Source organism: Chiloscyllium punctatum, chromosome 42, assembly GCF_047496795.1.
Source record: "Chiloscyllium punctatum isolate Juve2018m chromosome 42, sChiPun1.3, whole genome shotgun sequence".
Classification (NCBI taxonomy): domain Eukaryota; kingdom Metazoa; phylum Chordata; class Chondrichthyes; order Orectolobiformes; family Hemiscylliidae; genus Chiloscyllium; species Chiloscyllium punctatum.
In genome coordinates this window covers 42,341,429-42,356,129 of record NC_092780.1, presented here as the reverse complement: position 1 = coordinate 42,356,129, position 14,701 = coordinate 42,341,429, and the positions used below count along the sequence as shown (strand labels likewise).

The 14,701-nt window shown below is 41.6% G+C and overlaps 1 protein-coding gene across 1 annotated transcript in view; it reads left to right on the top strand.

Moving 5' to 3' along the window:
- The window catches only part of LOC140465534 (vasoactive intestinal polypeptide receptor-like), a 137,401-nt gene extending 123,729 nt beyond the window's left edge, over window positions 1–13,672 (top strand). The window contains exons 11-13 of the mRNA XM_072561073.1: window positions 7,959–8,088; window positions 10,837–10,878; window positions 13,370–13,672. Of these exons, the coding sequence (XP_072417174.1) occupies window positions 7,959–8,088; window positions 10,837–10,878; window positions 13,370–13,561 (364 nt within the window). The 3' untranslated portion in view covers window positions 13,562–13,672. The remainder of the gene's footprint in view (window positions 1–7,958; window positions 8,089–10,836; window positions 10,879–13,369) is intronic.
- Window positions 13,673–14,701: the final 1,029 nt, after the last annotated feature.

Below are 14,701 nucleotides of genomic sequence, written 5' to 3'. Positions count from 1 at the left end.
TATTAGACTCACTGGCCTGTAGTTTCCTGATTTATTAATACCGCCCTTAGACCTTAGAACAATGCAGCACAGGAACAGGCCCTTCGGCCCACCATGTTTGCAGCAATCATGATGCCATTCTGAACTCATCCTATCTGTCCATATCTCTCTATTCTTTCTCTGCTGGTTCACATATCTGTCTAAACTCCTCTTAAAAGTTGTCATATATGCTTTTGGCACCTCACCTGGCATTGTATTCCAGGCACTTATTACCCTAGGTGCAAAAAAACACTTGCCTCGCACCTTTAAACTTTCTCCCACTCACCTTAAACCTGTTTGACATTCCCACCCAAATGATACACCCTACCAATGTTTCGCATAATGTTTCTATCAGGGTGCATCTCAGCCTCTAATGCTCTAACAAATCCAAGTTTGTTCAATCTCTTCCTATAGCTATTACACTCCAAACCAGGCAATATCCTAAGTCTCCACATTCTTCCAATAGTTTGACAATCTGGACTACAAATAGTCCTCCAAATGTGGCCTAACTATAGTTTTATACAGTGGCAACATGACATGCCAGCTTTTATATCAATACCCTGACTGATGAATTTCAGTTACATCACACTGCAAATTTTTGCTATAAATTCTGAGTTACGATCGAGCCCTCCACTATCACCTGATGAAGGAGCGTCGCTCCGAAAGCTAGTGTGCTTCCAATTAAACCTGTTGGACTATAACCTGACTGATGAAGGCAAGCATGCTCTACACTTTCTTTACCACTTCATCCACTTGTGTTGCCACATTCAGGGAGTTTCAGACTTGCACCCTAGGATGCCTCTGTATATCAATGACTGAAGGATCCTGCCATTTATTGTATACTTTCCTCTTGTATTTGACCTCCCAACATGCATCACCTCACAATTGTCTGGGTTAAACTCTACTTGCCATTTCCAACTTTGGAACGGATCTGTACACTGCTGCAGCTTTATACAACTTTCCTCACTGTCCACCTTCTGAAATAATCTTACCATACCAGTCCTTGGGCACCCGTCCTGTGGCCAGAATGATTTGAAAATTGCAATTTCCTCTGTTGCCTCCCATAGCAGCCTGGGATACATCTCACCTGGGGATGTATCCAATTTATAGCCCATTAAAGCCACTAATACTGCGAATAACTTTCTCCCACTCAACATTGAGACACCATATCCTCTTTTACCCCAACCCTTTAACTCACTCGAAGATTCTATATTTGAATGTGTTGTGGACAAGCCAGACACCTTCCGCCCCACCACCACCACCACCACAAAAAAGGTAGCCCAGGCCCTAACTTTACTAGTTCTTTTAAGCAGGTATAGAGTGTATATTCCAGGAGTGATGCAACTAGCCCAACCATTTAGTTTTAAATAAAACAAAATTTATTTGAAGTTTACCAAATGAAACACAAACAAAAGAAAACAGAATATGGAAATCCTAACCTATCTGAAAACCCAACAGATTATCCCAACTTAATGATGTTGTTCCAACTACTTGCAATAATCCCAATCCCCATTTGTCATTCCTTGACAAAAAAAAAGTTAGAATCAAACACAGGGTCTTTCAGGAATGATGTCAGACAGAAGGGGGATCAGCATGGATGCTTCTTTTGGTGCAGCAGCTTCACAACTGACTGCTTGCTAAATCCAAACCAAACCCAAACTAGACAGAAGCTGAGCTAGGAGGTCAGGTCACTCTCATTTCATTGCACAGTGTTTCATTTTTAAAACGTGGAAACCTTTTCAAGTAGATCAACCCCAGATATTTCAGAACCTGTGTCTTTACAACCTGCTGAAAAGAAAAACAAGAACAATATAACCTTGTTAACGGAGAAGCATTATCACAAATGTTGAGCTGCTAATTCTGTCTCTTCCTTAACCATGTCTCCATGGTAACAGTTACATCAGATCCACATAATTCAATAAACATCCCTAACCCATCTTCTGCCTGACTCACCAAACGTTTCACATTAAAGTAAATGGTTACTCTTTGGTATTTGACTGTGCACCATCTCCTGTTGTATCTCTACTCTGTATCTCATTCTCCTTTTGAATTACTTTAACCCACTAGCAAGGGAACATCGAACATGAAACAGTACAACACAGGAATGGACCCTCGACACACGATGTTGTGCCAAACATGACACCAACTTAAATGAATCCCTTCTGCCTGCCCTTGGTCCACATCCCTCCATTCCTTCCATGTGCTTATCTAAAAGTCCCTTAAACGCCCCTATCATGTCTCCATCACCACTCCTGACAGGGCCTTCCAAACTCCTACCACTTGTAAATAAACTTGCCCCTCACATTTCCTTTGAACATTTCCCATCATCTTAAATGCATGCCCCTTAGTATTTGACATTTCAACACTGGGAAAGAGATTCTGACAGTCAACTCTATCGATGCATGCCATAATTTTATAGACTTCTATCAATTCTCCCCTCCACCTCCATGGTCCAAGAAAACGACACTAGTTTTTCTAGCCTCTCTTTATACATCGTACCCACTGATCCAGGCAGCATCCTGGTAAACCTCTTCTGTATCCTCTCCAAAGCTTCCACATCCTTCCTGTTATGTGATGACCAGCATTGGATGCAAGACTTTAACCAAACATTCATAAAGATGCACATGATATCTTAACTCTTGCACTCAAACCTCCCCACTAGGTCCCATTCCAATTCAAGTGCAACCTGTTGAACTTGGACCGGTCCTATGTTCCCCACTAACAGACCCAGTGATTCATGAAACTTAAGTGTACTGTCCTGCTTCAACTCTTCAGCCACACATTCATCTGTTATATCTATCTATTCCTATACTCACCAGCAAGTGCCACCTGGAACAATCCAGAGATTACAATCTTTTTGAGGTCCTGCTTTTCAATCTGCACCTAGCTTTCCAAATTCTTGTTGCAGGACCTCATACCTCTTTCTACCCATGTTGTCAATACAAATGTGAGCCACAATCTCTGCTGATTTGCCCTTTCCATTCAGGATGCAACACACTATTCTGGAGCCTCATGTGACTACAGAAAAAACTGTCTGTATCTTTGACTACTGACGTCTTTCATTACTATTGCTCTTCCTCAGTTTCTCCTCCCAGCTTATACAGCTGGATTCAGACTGTATTCACCAGAAAAAATATCACTCTTATCATTTAGATTAGATTCCCTACAATGTGGAAACAGGCCCTTCGGCCCAACAAGTCCACACCAACCCTCTGAAGAGTAACCCGCCCAGACCCATTTCCTTCTGACTAATGCACCTAACACTTTAGGCAATTTAGCATGGCCAATTCACCTGACCTGCACATCTTTGGACTATGGGATGAAACCTGAGCACACCCACGCAGACATGGGGAGAATGTGCAAAGTCCACACAGTTAGTCACCCGAACCTGGGACCCTGGTGCTGTGAGGCAGCAGTGCTAACACAGACAATTTGTTCTTGACTAAGATGAGCTCTGGGGCTTTCCTGACTGCAGCCTCCTTCCCCTCTTCTGACGGATGGTCACCACTCCAGCTACATTTCTAAAACTGTAGAGTGACCGTATCTAAAATATGTTATCCATATCACTCTCAGCCTCAAGGAGGCAGTGCACTACCTCTGACTGGTAGCATTTCCTGTACATTTAGGTCTTCCAGGCTGACAGAACTGTCTCAAACATTCTACATACTGCAGGCTGCACAAGATACGGGAATTAACTCCTCTGCCTTACATCAAGTTAACCAAAATTAAAACAAGTACAACAATCACTTAAGAGTCTTGTACCATTAATTCGAAACTGTAGGTTTGTAAAAAGTATCATTTTTTAGGCCCTTACTGACAAACCAGCTCCCTCTCCTGTGTTGGTAAATTTTGATTTTCCCTGTGCTAGCTTAAAGATTTGAGTTGTTAGAAGTTACTTGAGTTGAAACATAGTCCCTAACAGCAGCAGCTCAACAAGCAATCAACTCATTTCCCTTCGATGTCACTTTCACACTTCTTTCAGCTGAGGGGTCCAGGACAGGGTTCTCTCAAGGGTCTGTCTCGCTCCCACAAGGTAAGTGAGTGTTGGTCTCTCTTTATTCACAGCCACATTTTCTCAGGCAGATGTGATTCCCCCAGCCCTGGGTAAGGAAATGAAGATAAAAGTAAGTCTATTTAAACCAATAAGAACATAAGAATTAGGATCAGGTGTAGGCCATCTGGCCTTTCGAGCCTGCTCCGCCACTCAATAGGATCATGGCTCATCTTGTCATGGCCTCAGCTCCACTTACCTGCCCTCTCACCATATCCCTAAATTCCTTTATTGTTCAAAAAAAATCTGCTTTAGCTTTAAAAACATTTACTGAAGTGGTGCCAACTACTTCACTGGGCAGGGAATTCCATAGATTCACAACCCTCTGAGCGAAGAAATTCCTTGTCAATTCAGTCTTAAATCTGCTCCTCCTAATTTTGAAGCTATGCCCTCTTGTCCTAGGTGGAAACATTCTCTCTACGTCTATCTTATCTATTCCCTTCATAATTTTAAATGTTTCTATAAGATCCCCTCTCATTCTTCTAAATTCCAGTGAATATAATCCCAGTCTACTCAGTTCCCCCCTCATAAACCAACCCTCTCAACTCCAGAATCAACCAAGTGAACTTCCTCTGCACCCCCTCTAGTGCCAATACATCATTTCTCAAGTTAGGAGACTAACACTGCCTCACCAGCACCTTGTACAGCTGCAACATAACCTCCCTGCTTTTAAACTCAATCCCTTTCGCAATGAAGGACAAAATTCCATTTGCTTTTCTCATTACCTGTTGCATCTACAGACCAACCTTCTATGATTTATGTATAAGAACACCCAGCTTCCTCTGTATAGCAGCATGCTACAACATTTTAGCACTAAAGTAATAGTCCTTTTTGCTGTTATTCCTATCAAAATTGCGTTTATTAACATTGCATTCCATTTGCCAGACCTTTGCTGACTCACTTAAAGTATCTATATTCCTCTGCAAAGTTTCACAGTCTTCTGTACACTTTGCTCACCCACTCATCTCAGGGTCATCTACAAACTTTGACACACTACACGTGGTTCCCAACTCCAAATCATCTATGTAAATTGTGAATAATTGCGGTCCCAACACCGATCCCTGAGGCACAGCATAATCCCCAGTTTTGCTTCCAGTCCTCTATCCATGCTAATACTATACCTATATTCTGCAGCAGCCTCTTGTGCGGCACCTTGTCAAAGGCCTTTTAGACATCGAGGTACACTACATCTACTGGGTCCCCATTGTCCACTGTGTACATAATGTCTTCATAGAATTCCAAAAGATTAGTTAAGCATGACCTGCCTTTCATGAACACCCTTTAGGGGCAGCATGGTGGCTCAGTAGTTAGCACTGCAGCCTCACGGTACCAGGGACCCATGTTCGATTCCAGCCTTGGGTGACTCTCTGTGTGGAGTTTTCACATTCTCCCCGTGTCTGCGTGGGTTTCCTCCAGGTGCTCCGGTTTCCTCCCACATTCCAAAGATGTACAGGTCGGGTGAATTGGCCATGGTAAATTGCCCATAGTGTTAGGTGTATTAGTCAGAGGGAAGTAAGTCTGGATGGGTTACTCTTCGGAGGGTCTGTGTGGACTTGTTGGGCCGAAGGGTCTGTTTCCACACTGTAGGGAATCTGGATCTGAAACCCATGCTGCGTCTGCCCAATGGGACAATTTCTATCTAGATGCCTTGCTATTTCTTCCTTGATAATAGACTCAAGCTTCTTCCCCGCAGAAGTTAAGTTAGCCGGTCCAGAATTTCTCATCTTTTGTCTACTGCCCGTTTTAAACAGTGGCATCACATTTGCTGTTTCCCAATCTGCTGGAACTGCCCCAAAGTCTAACGAATTTTGGAAAATTACCACAAGTGCACTTGTTATTTCTCCTACCATCTCTTGTAGTACCCTGGGATGCATTCCATCAGAGCCAGGAGACTTAGCTGAATTTTCTTGCCTAATATTACCTCTTGGGTGATAATGATTGTTTCAAGGTGCTCACTTGCCTTTGTCTCTTTGTCTATTGCTAGCATGTCATTTGCGTCCTCCGCTGTGAAGACTGACACAAAATACCCATTCAATGCTTCGGTCATTTCATCATATCCCATGACTAAATGCTCCTTCTCATCTTCTAAAGGACTAATATTTACTCCAGAAATGCTTTTTTTGTTTTATGTATTTATAGAAACATTTGCTATCTGTCTTTATATTCTGTGCTAGTTTTTTCTCATGTTCTATCTTACTTTTCTTCATAGCTCTTTTTGTGGCTTTCCCAATCTTCTAGTTTCCCACTGATCTTGGCCGCTTTGTATGCCTTCTGTTTCAATTTGACAGCCTCCCTTATTTCCTTAGATATCCATGGCAGATTACCCCTCCCTTCTCACTAGAATATACTTCTGCTGAACAATTTGAAAAATTGCTTTGAAAGTCCTCCATTACTCATCAACTGTCCCACCACAGAATAAGTCATGTGGTTTTCCAGTCTACTTTAGCCAACTCCTGCGTCAGCCTATAGAAGTCTCCCTTCTTTACTTCACAGAATCCCTACAGTGTGGAAAGAGGCCATTTGGCCCAACAAGTCCACACCAATCCTCCAAAGGGTAACCCACCCAGACCCATTCCCCTGCCCTATTACTCTACGCTTACCCTTGATTAATGCACCTAACCTACACATCCCTGAGCAAGATGGGCAATTCACCTAACCTGCGTGTCTTTGGATTGTGGGAGAAAACTGGAGTGTCAAGAGGAAACCCACACAGATACAGGGAGAATATGCAAACAATATTCAATACCTGAGGCTTGTATTGAACTTGCGCCCCTGGTGCTGTGAGGCAGCAGTGCTAACCACTGAGCCACCATGCTGCTCAGGACCAATTTAAGCATAGGACCCTGGTTTTGGATTTTATCTTCACACTCTCCACCTGTATTTTAAATTCAACCAAACCATGATTGCTCCTTGCAAAAAGATCCCTAACTATGAGGTCATTAATTATTCCCGTCTCATTACACATAGCTTGCTCCCTCATTGGTTCCATTACATACTGTTCAAGAAAACTATCGCAGATATATTCAATTAACTCCTCCTCAAGGCTATTCTGACTAAGCTGGTTTGACCAATCAATCTATATTAAAATCCCACATGATAATTGTCATACAGAATGATTGAGAAAGTTATATATTTTCAGTGCATTCAGTACACTACATGAATTTACACTATTAAATGTAAGCCTTAGCACTAATCTTGGAGCCAGGCACCCCCAAACTCAGTGTGATTCACTGGTGCTAAAGCACACAGAAATCCAATTCATAGAACCCCTACATTGTGGAGACAGAGCATTCAGCCTATTGATTCACCGACCCTCCCACCCTCCACAACTCTGCGTTTACCATGGCTAATCCTAACATTAAAGACAATTGGTCAATCCATGTAGCCTGGAGAAAACCAGAGCACCCAGGAGAAACTGATGCAGATATGGGGACAATATGCAAATTACACGTGGACAGTTTGCTGAGGCTGGAATTAAACCCAGGTCCTATGGCACTGTGAGGCAGCAGTGCTAACCATGAGCCACCATGCTACCCTTTGGGAGAGATCTTCCTGGGATTCATTCCTGATGGATCAGATCCCAAACTGATCCTAATTAAAATAAATGGAGCTTCCCCAGGACTCAAATAGCCCTTTCTATGAGTGATATCAATGGAAAGGAGATCCAAATTCACAGCTTTTGCTGGGTTATCCAAGATTCATTTTAAATCCCAAATATTTTGAACTAAGCAAAAGAAAACTAATTTCTGATTACTGGTTATTCTTTCCCCATTTAATTTAGTTCCATGGGTATAAGAACCCATAAATAAGTTTATATCAAATAGTTCCATCTGAAAATATAAGATCCAAAATTATTTGCTGTTAATTGTTTGATATCTTTTATTCAAAGGAGACTAGCGAAGTCCACTTTACTGCTCATCCCATTGTTTGGGGTAAACTACATTATCTTTGTCTTTGTCCCTGACCATCTGAATGTCTACTTCCGACTGGTGTTTGACCTTGTTCTGGGATCGTTCCAGGTGAGTGTTCTGACAGTCTTGAATGGCATCAGTCTTTTAAGAGGCATGTGAATGGAAAGGAATTATAAATGTAACTTTGGTTAACAGTGATTGAGCAAACAGTATAAGAACAGGAGCAGCTGTTATGCTATTTGGTTGGATCATGACTGATCTGTACAGCAACCACATGTTGCTCATATTATGTCACTGCTATTAACACAATTCAACTCTTAATCTCAAAATCAACAGTTGAATTAAATTGCCAAAATAGAACATTGCTGTTTTAGAAGGTATCTTGCCTTAAGAAACGGTGCTGCTATGAATGAATATGAAGTGCAATGATCGAAGTGTTCAATGGTCTCAGTCTGGATTTATCAGGCATTAACCAAAAAGAATCTGGGTAGAGATGCTGTTAAAATCAACCTAAGGAATCTGCCAACATTCCATGATAGAACATAGAACATAGAAGAATACAGCGCAGTACAGGCCCTTCGGCCCTCGATGTTGCGCCGATCAAAGCCCACCTAACCTACACTAACCCACTATCCTCCATATACCTATCCAATGCCTGCTTAAATACCCATAAAGAGGGAGAGTCCACCACTGCTACTGGCAGGGCATTCCATGAACTTACGACTCGCTGAGTGAAGAACCTACCCCTAACATCAGTCCTATATCTACCCCCCCTTAATTTAAAGCTATGTCCCCTTGCTGCCTCAAATAAAAGCAGATAATGTTGAAAGTGCTTCACAGGTTTAGCAACATTTGGGGAGGAGAGACTGAGTTAATGTTCCAGGCTATGACCTTTTGTCAGAACTCAGTTATTCTCTACACAGATGGTGCCAGACATAATAGGTATACTTTCTGCTGTAGTTTGTACTTTTATCATCCACTCCATTTGAGTACAAGAGTTGGCAGGTCATGTCACAGTTGTAACTTTGGTTCAGCCATATTTGGAATACTGCGCACAATTCTGGTCGCCACATTACCAAAAGGATGTGGATGCTTTGGAGAGGGTGCACAGGAGGTTCACCAGGATATTGCCTGGTATGGAGACTGCTAGCTGTGAAGAGAGGTTGAGTAGGTTAGGATTATTTTCATTAGAAAGATGAAGGTTGAGGGGGACCTGACTGAGGTCTACAAAATCATGAGAGATACAGACAGAATTAATAGCAAGAAGCTTTTTCCCAGAGTGGGGATTCAATTACTAGGGGTCACAAGTTCAAGATGAGAGGGGAAAAGTTTAAGGGAGATATGCATGGTAAGTTCTTTATGCAGAGAGTGATGGGTGCCTGGAACGCGTTGCCAGCAGAGGTGTGTAGTGGTGGGCACGACAGCGTCATTTAAGATGCATCTAGACAGATACATGAATGGGAAGGGAGCAGAGAGATACAGATCCTTAGAAAATAGATGACAGGTTTCGATCGAGGATCTGGATCAGCACAGGCTTAGAGGGCCAAAGGGCCTATTCTTGTGCTGTAATTTTCTTTGTTCTTTGTATTTAGCTTCAGTAATAGACTGCTACTTTAATCAGTTTTGAGCAGACAACAAGAATTCTAGAATGAAGCCGTTGGCAACAATCTTTAAATAGGCATGATTTGGAGGAGCCGGTGTTGGACTGGGGTAGAATCCCTACAGTGTGGAAACAGGCCATTTGGCCCAACAAGTCCACACCAATCCTCCGAAGGGTAACCTACCCAGACCCATTCCCCTGCCCTATTACTCTATGCTTACCCTTGGACAAAGTTAAAAATCACACAACAGCAGCTCATAGTCCAACAGGTTTACTTGGAAGCACCAGCTTTTGAAGTGCTGCTTCTTCATCAGGTGGTTGTGGTCCTGCTCCACAACCACCTGATGAAGAAGCAGTGCTTCAAAAACTAGTGCCTCCCAAATAAACCTATTGGATTATAATCTGGTATTGTGTGATTTTTTTTAGTTTAAATAGGCAGGTTGCATTCCAATATTAATTGAGCAGGGCAGCACTAGTATAAACACTAATCAAACTTACATCAGGTATTAGTATAAATTATAGAGGGACGTGACAGATAATAGGTATTATCACATGACTGTTAATGGAGAGGCCCAGGTAATGTTCTGGGGATCTGAGTTTGCCACAGCATATGGGAGAATTTGAATTCAATAAAAATCTGGAATATGAGACTCATGATGACCGTGAGTCCATTGCCGACTGTCAGGAAAACCTTGTCTGGTTCACTAATGTCCTTTAGGGAAGGAAACGGCCATCCTTACCTGGTCTCACCTACATGTAACTTCACATGTGGTTGTCTCTTAACTGCCCTCTGGACAATGAGAGATAGGTAATAAATGCTGACCTAGCCAGTACTGCCCTCATCCCATAAGTGAATAAAATAAAGTGCTAATCAATCCTCAGAGAGATATTAATTCAAGCACTATTCAATACACGGTCATTTTTTATATGTGCCGCACATCATCTTAGACATATCATCTTAGATATTAACTGGACCTTCATGCAAGATTTAAGAATTTGAGTGGAGAGACACCATTCATAATTACTTATGATTTTGACTAATGCAAGGCACAAACTGGCCTAATCTATTCATCCACAGGGTAAACATTCATCTTTAGTGTATCCAATGCAGAGATCCTCACACTGAATCAGAAAGTTGGGGCTCGGCTCAAAATGACTGTTTGAAAGTTAATTCACCTGGTATTGGTCATTTTCATTACATTGGTTTAATATCTAAATATACAACCAGATTGTGACAATCTGTTCTCTGTTCCCAGGGTTTCATTGTTGCAGTCCTCTACTGTTTTTTGAATGGAGAGGTAAGATCAACAACACAATAACCTATCAATGTTAGTATTCTATTGATTATGGCTGTATCCCAGTGTTCAACAAGTGATATTGCAGCAGACCATCAGGGAATCTTGCTTATTAGGAGCTTTCCAAGATATCATGCTCTATGTGGTAGCACGTGAATTTCCAACATACCATGTCACCTCCTGATTGTACGAGATTCTATTGCATTCTCTCATCCTTTATTGCAAAGCTAACTTGAGTTTTAATTTTTCGAACATTGGTGGCACTGCCTTCAGTTGCCTTGCCCCCCACTCTGCAATATGCTCCCTATACCTTTACACCTGCATACCTCACTTTCAACTTTTAAGATACTCATGTGGTTACTGGCATATTTCCTCGAATCATACAGTGTGGAAACAGGTCATTTGGCCCATCGAATCTGTACCGACCTCCCAAAGTGAAGATTCTCCTCACTACAGACAGACCTCCTCACTAGACACAGTCTCCCACCCTATTCCCATAACTATACATTTGCTAATCTACTAGCGGGTACATTCCTGGACACTGTAGGGCAATTGACCATGGCCAATCCACCTCATCCATTCATTTCATACTGTTTCTTTGAAGCATCTTGTGACATTTATTGCTATTTAATGTTGCCATTTAAGTTTATGTAGTTGTTTTTTGTGGAAGTTTCCAGAGTTAGGCCCATGGAGGTGTGAAGTTGATCTGTTATTTCACAGCAAGAATGTCTAAGCTACTTATCTTCATAGAATCATAGGGATATATAGCTTGGAAAAACACTCTTCAGTCTAACTTTTCCATGCTGACCAGATATCCTAGATAAATAAAGTCCCATTTTCCAGCATTTGGCCCATACCCCTCTAAACCCTTCCAACTCAAAAACCAGCCTCTACCACTTTCTGTCGCAGCTCATTCCATACATACATCACCTTCTATGTGAAAAAGTTGCCATTAGGTCACCTTAAACCTACACCCTCTAGTTTTGGTCTCCCCCACCCCAGGGAAAAGACCTTGTCTATTTACCCAATCCATGCTCCTCATGATTTTATAAACCTCTATAAGGTCACCCCTCAGCCTCTGATGCTCTAGAGGAAATAGCCCCAGCCTATTTAGCCTCTCCCTATAGCTCAAACCCTCCCACCCTGGCAACATCCTTGTAAATCTTTTCTGCATCCTTTCAAGTTTCACAACATCCTTCCTGTAGCAGGGAGACCAGAATTGCACACAGTATTCCAAAAGTGACCTAACCAATGCCCTGTACAGCTGCAACATGACCTCCCAAACTCCTATACTCAATGCACTGACCAATAAAGGCATGCATACCAAACACTTTTTTCACTATCCTAGCCTGAAACGTCGATTCTCTTGTTCCTTGGATGCTGCCTGACCTGCTGCACTTTTCCAGCAACACTTTTTCAGCTCACTATCCTATCTACCTACTTCTCCACTTTAAAGGAACTAGGAACCTGCACCCCAAGGTTTCTTTATTCAGCAACGCTTTCCAGAACCTTACCATTAATTGAATGCATTTCCATGTCACCTCCCTCTTTAACATCCCAGGTTAGCAACTTGGAGATTGGTATTACACTACATTGAAAGTAATTTCTGTTTCACAACATATTGTTATAATCTCAGCTGCTATTATTATTAGACAATGCAGATGCCAATGAAACCCGTGTTGATAGATCACACATTTCTCAATATTGAATAACACATTGGGGTTCTAACAGCGGTTCTGATCTGGACCTTTCAAACTAAAACCCTTGCAGTGAGGTAAACTCTTTCTCAACTTTTCTAAACTAGCTTCTTTCTCTGTGAGGAAGATTCATGTTTACATCTTCAACAAGGACATCTGCAAATTGAAACTGAGAGTTTTCCCAGCTATGAGTGTTTCCCCTAAGCAAAAACAAAATTAATACCTGATCCCACTAACTGAAAGTAAGCTTTCAATGTTTATTCTGTTCACTTGTAAAACTCTCCCAATGTAACAAACTCCCATTACCACTCCAGGAAATCTCTCTCCCATACTTGTTTTAAAACAAAATCATGGCTGACAAGTTAATCATTAAAGACACAGACCCAAATCTCCACCACTGGTTCAAAATCCAAACTCTAAAATAAATGATGTTGACATATTTATAAATCTCACACTTTGTATCATGATATGTTCTGAAACAAAACTTAAGTCTTGTTTGAACTGACTTAAATCTGTTCACAAACAGGAGCGAACCAGAGTCATACCATTGTGGATGAGACAATTCTAGCGAATCCATCTCCTCCCAATCTGCCCTAAAGATCAACCCCATAGGGTCAGTACAGATCAAACATATATTCCCCAAGCTCAGACATTAAAACTTGGACAAATATTTCCCTTCATTAGGCTTCTGGATAGGTTGACATTATTGCATGTTACAATGAGTTAATAATCGAGAGATACAGCAGCATACACTGCCTTGCAGCTTCCTGTAAATGTCTTTGCATTTGGTTGTTCAGGTACAAATGGAGCTAGGCAGAAAATGGCGGCGATGGTGCACTCAGTGGTACCTCTCAGCTGATTCAAGGTACTGTCCCCCTTCCATGGAGAGTCACACCACAAAAGAAGGCACGCAGCTCTCCATGGTGTCCTGTTACAACTCCCAAATCCAAGCTGTCAATAATGACCAAGCTGACTCAACCATTGCCTGAGGATATTGAGATGAAAGGACAGTTGGATTTTCGTCTTAAGGGTAATCTGTATATTTCAATTCAAGGGCCAATTACCAGAGTGCACAGTATTGGTGGTCATCTTGTTCATCACAAACATCACAAAATTGGACCCAATAAAAGTGTCCAACTCCATTAATATGTGTGGTTGCTGAGCAAAGCTATATCACAAAGCTGTCTGCAGTCAGAAAATCTTGTGTTAAATGAAGAATAATTTGTATAATTCAGTGTTTTTATTTCATCAATATCCTGATGTGCTGGAGAGAATAATTTGGCTTTAAACTTGCCAAGATATAGCTGCAATATCAGCAGATAAATGTAGAATAGGCTTTTGTGAGACTTCTCAGAGCATGATTAGACCCACATTAAAACAATAGGCCCAGAAATGTTGTAGAAACATTGGATGAATCCTCTAACATGAATCCTCACATGGTCCCTATTTCTTATGCAGCCATCAGCCCTTACTGACAATGGCCTGCTGTTCTCCAGTCTCTCACACAAGGACCATTCTTTAAGTATGACTGCAGACTTCAAAACAACTTGTTGAATGGGAAATGCTCTGTGATATTTCAGGGAGGTGACAGGATGGGATGCCAGCGCAGACAATGCCCTGGCATTGAGTTTTGCCAAAAATGCATCCAAACAAAATGATAGTAACAAGATCTAAGTATAAAACTGCAGATGATATTCCTTTTGAGTATGCTCTGTTCTGGTGTGAGGCACAGGTGATGAAAATTTCTTTGAGTTTATTCTTCTACAGAGTTGCTCACCTCATTTCACAAAACTAGACCGAGGGAGAGTAAGGATCAACAGTTGTTTTCAATTCATTCATGGGATGTGGGCATCACTAATTGCCTTGAGAAGGTGGTCAGTTACCTTAAAAGTCAGAGAGTCATAGAGATGTCCAACTCATCCATGCCAACCAGATATCCTAAATTAATCCAGTTCCATTTGCCATAATTTGACCCATATCCCTCTAAACTCTTCCTATTCTACCCAAATGCCTTTAAATAATATAATTATACCAGCATCCACCACCTCCTCTGGCCATTCATTCCATACCTGTACCATCCTTTGTGTGAAAACGTTACCCCTTAGGTTCCTTTTAAATCTTCTCCTCTC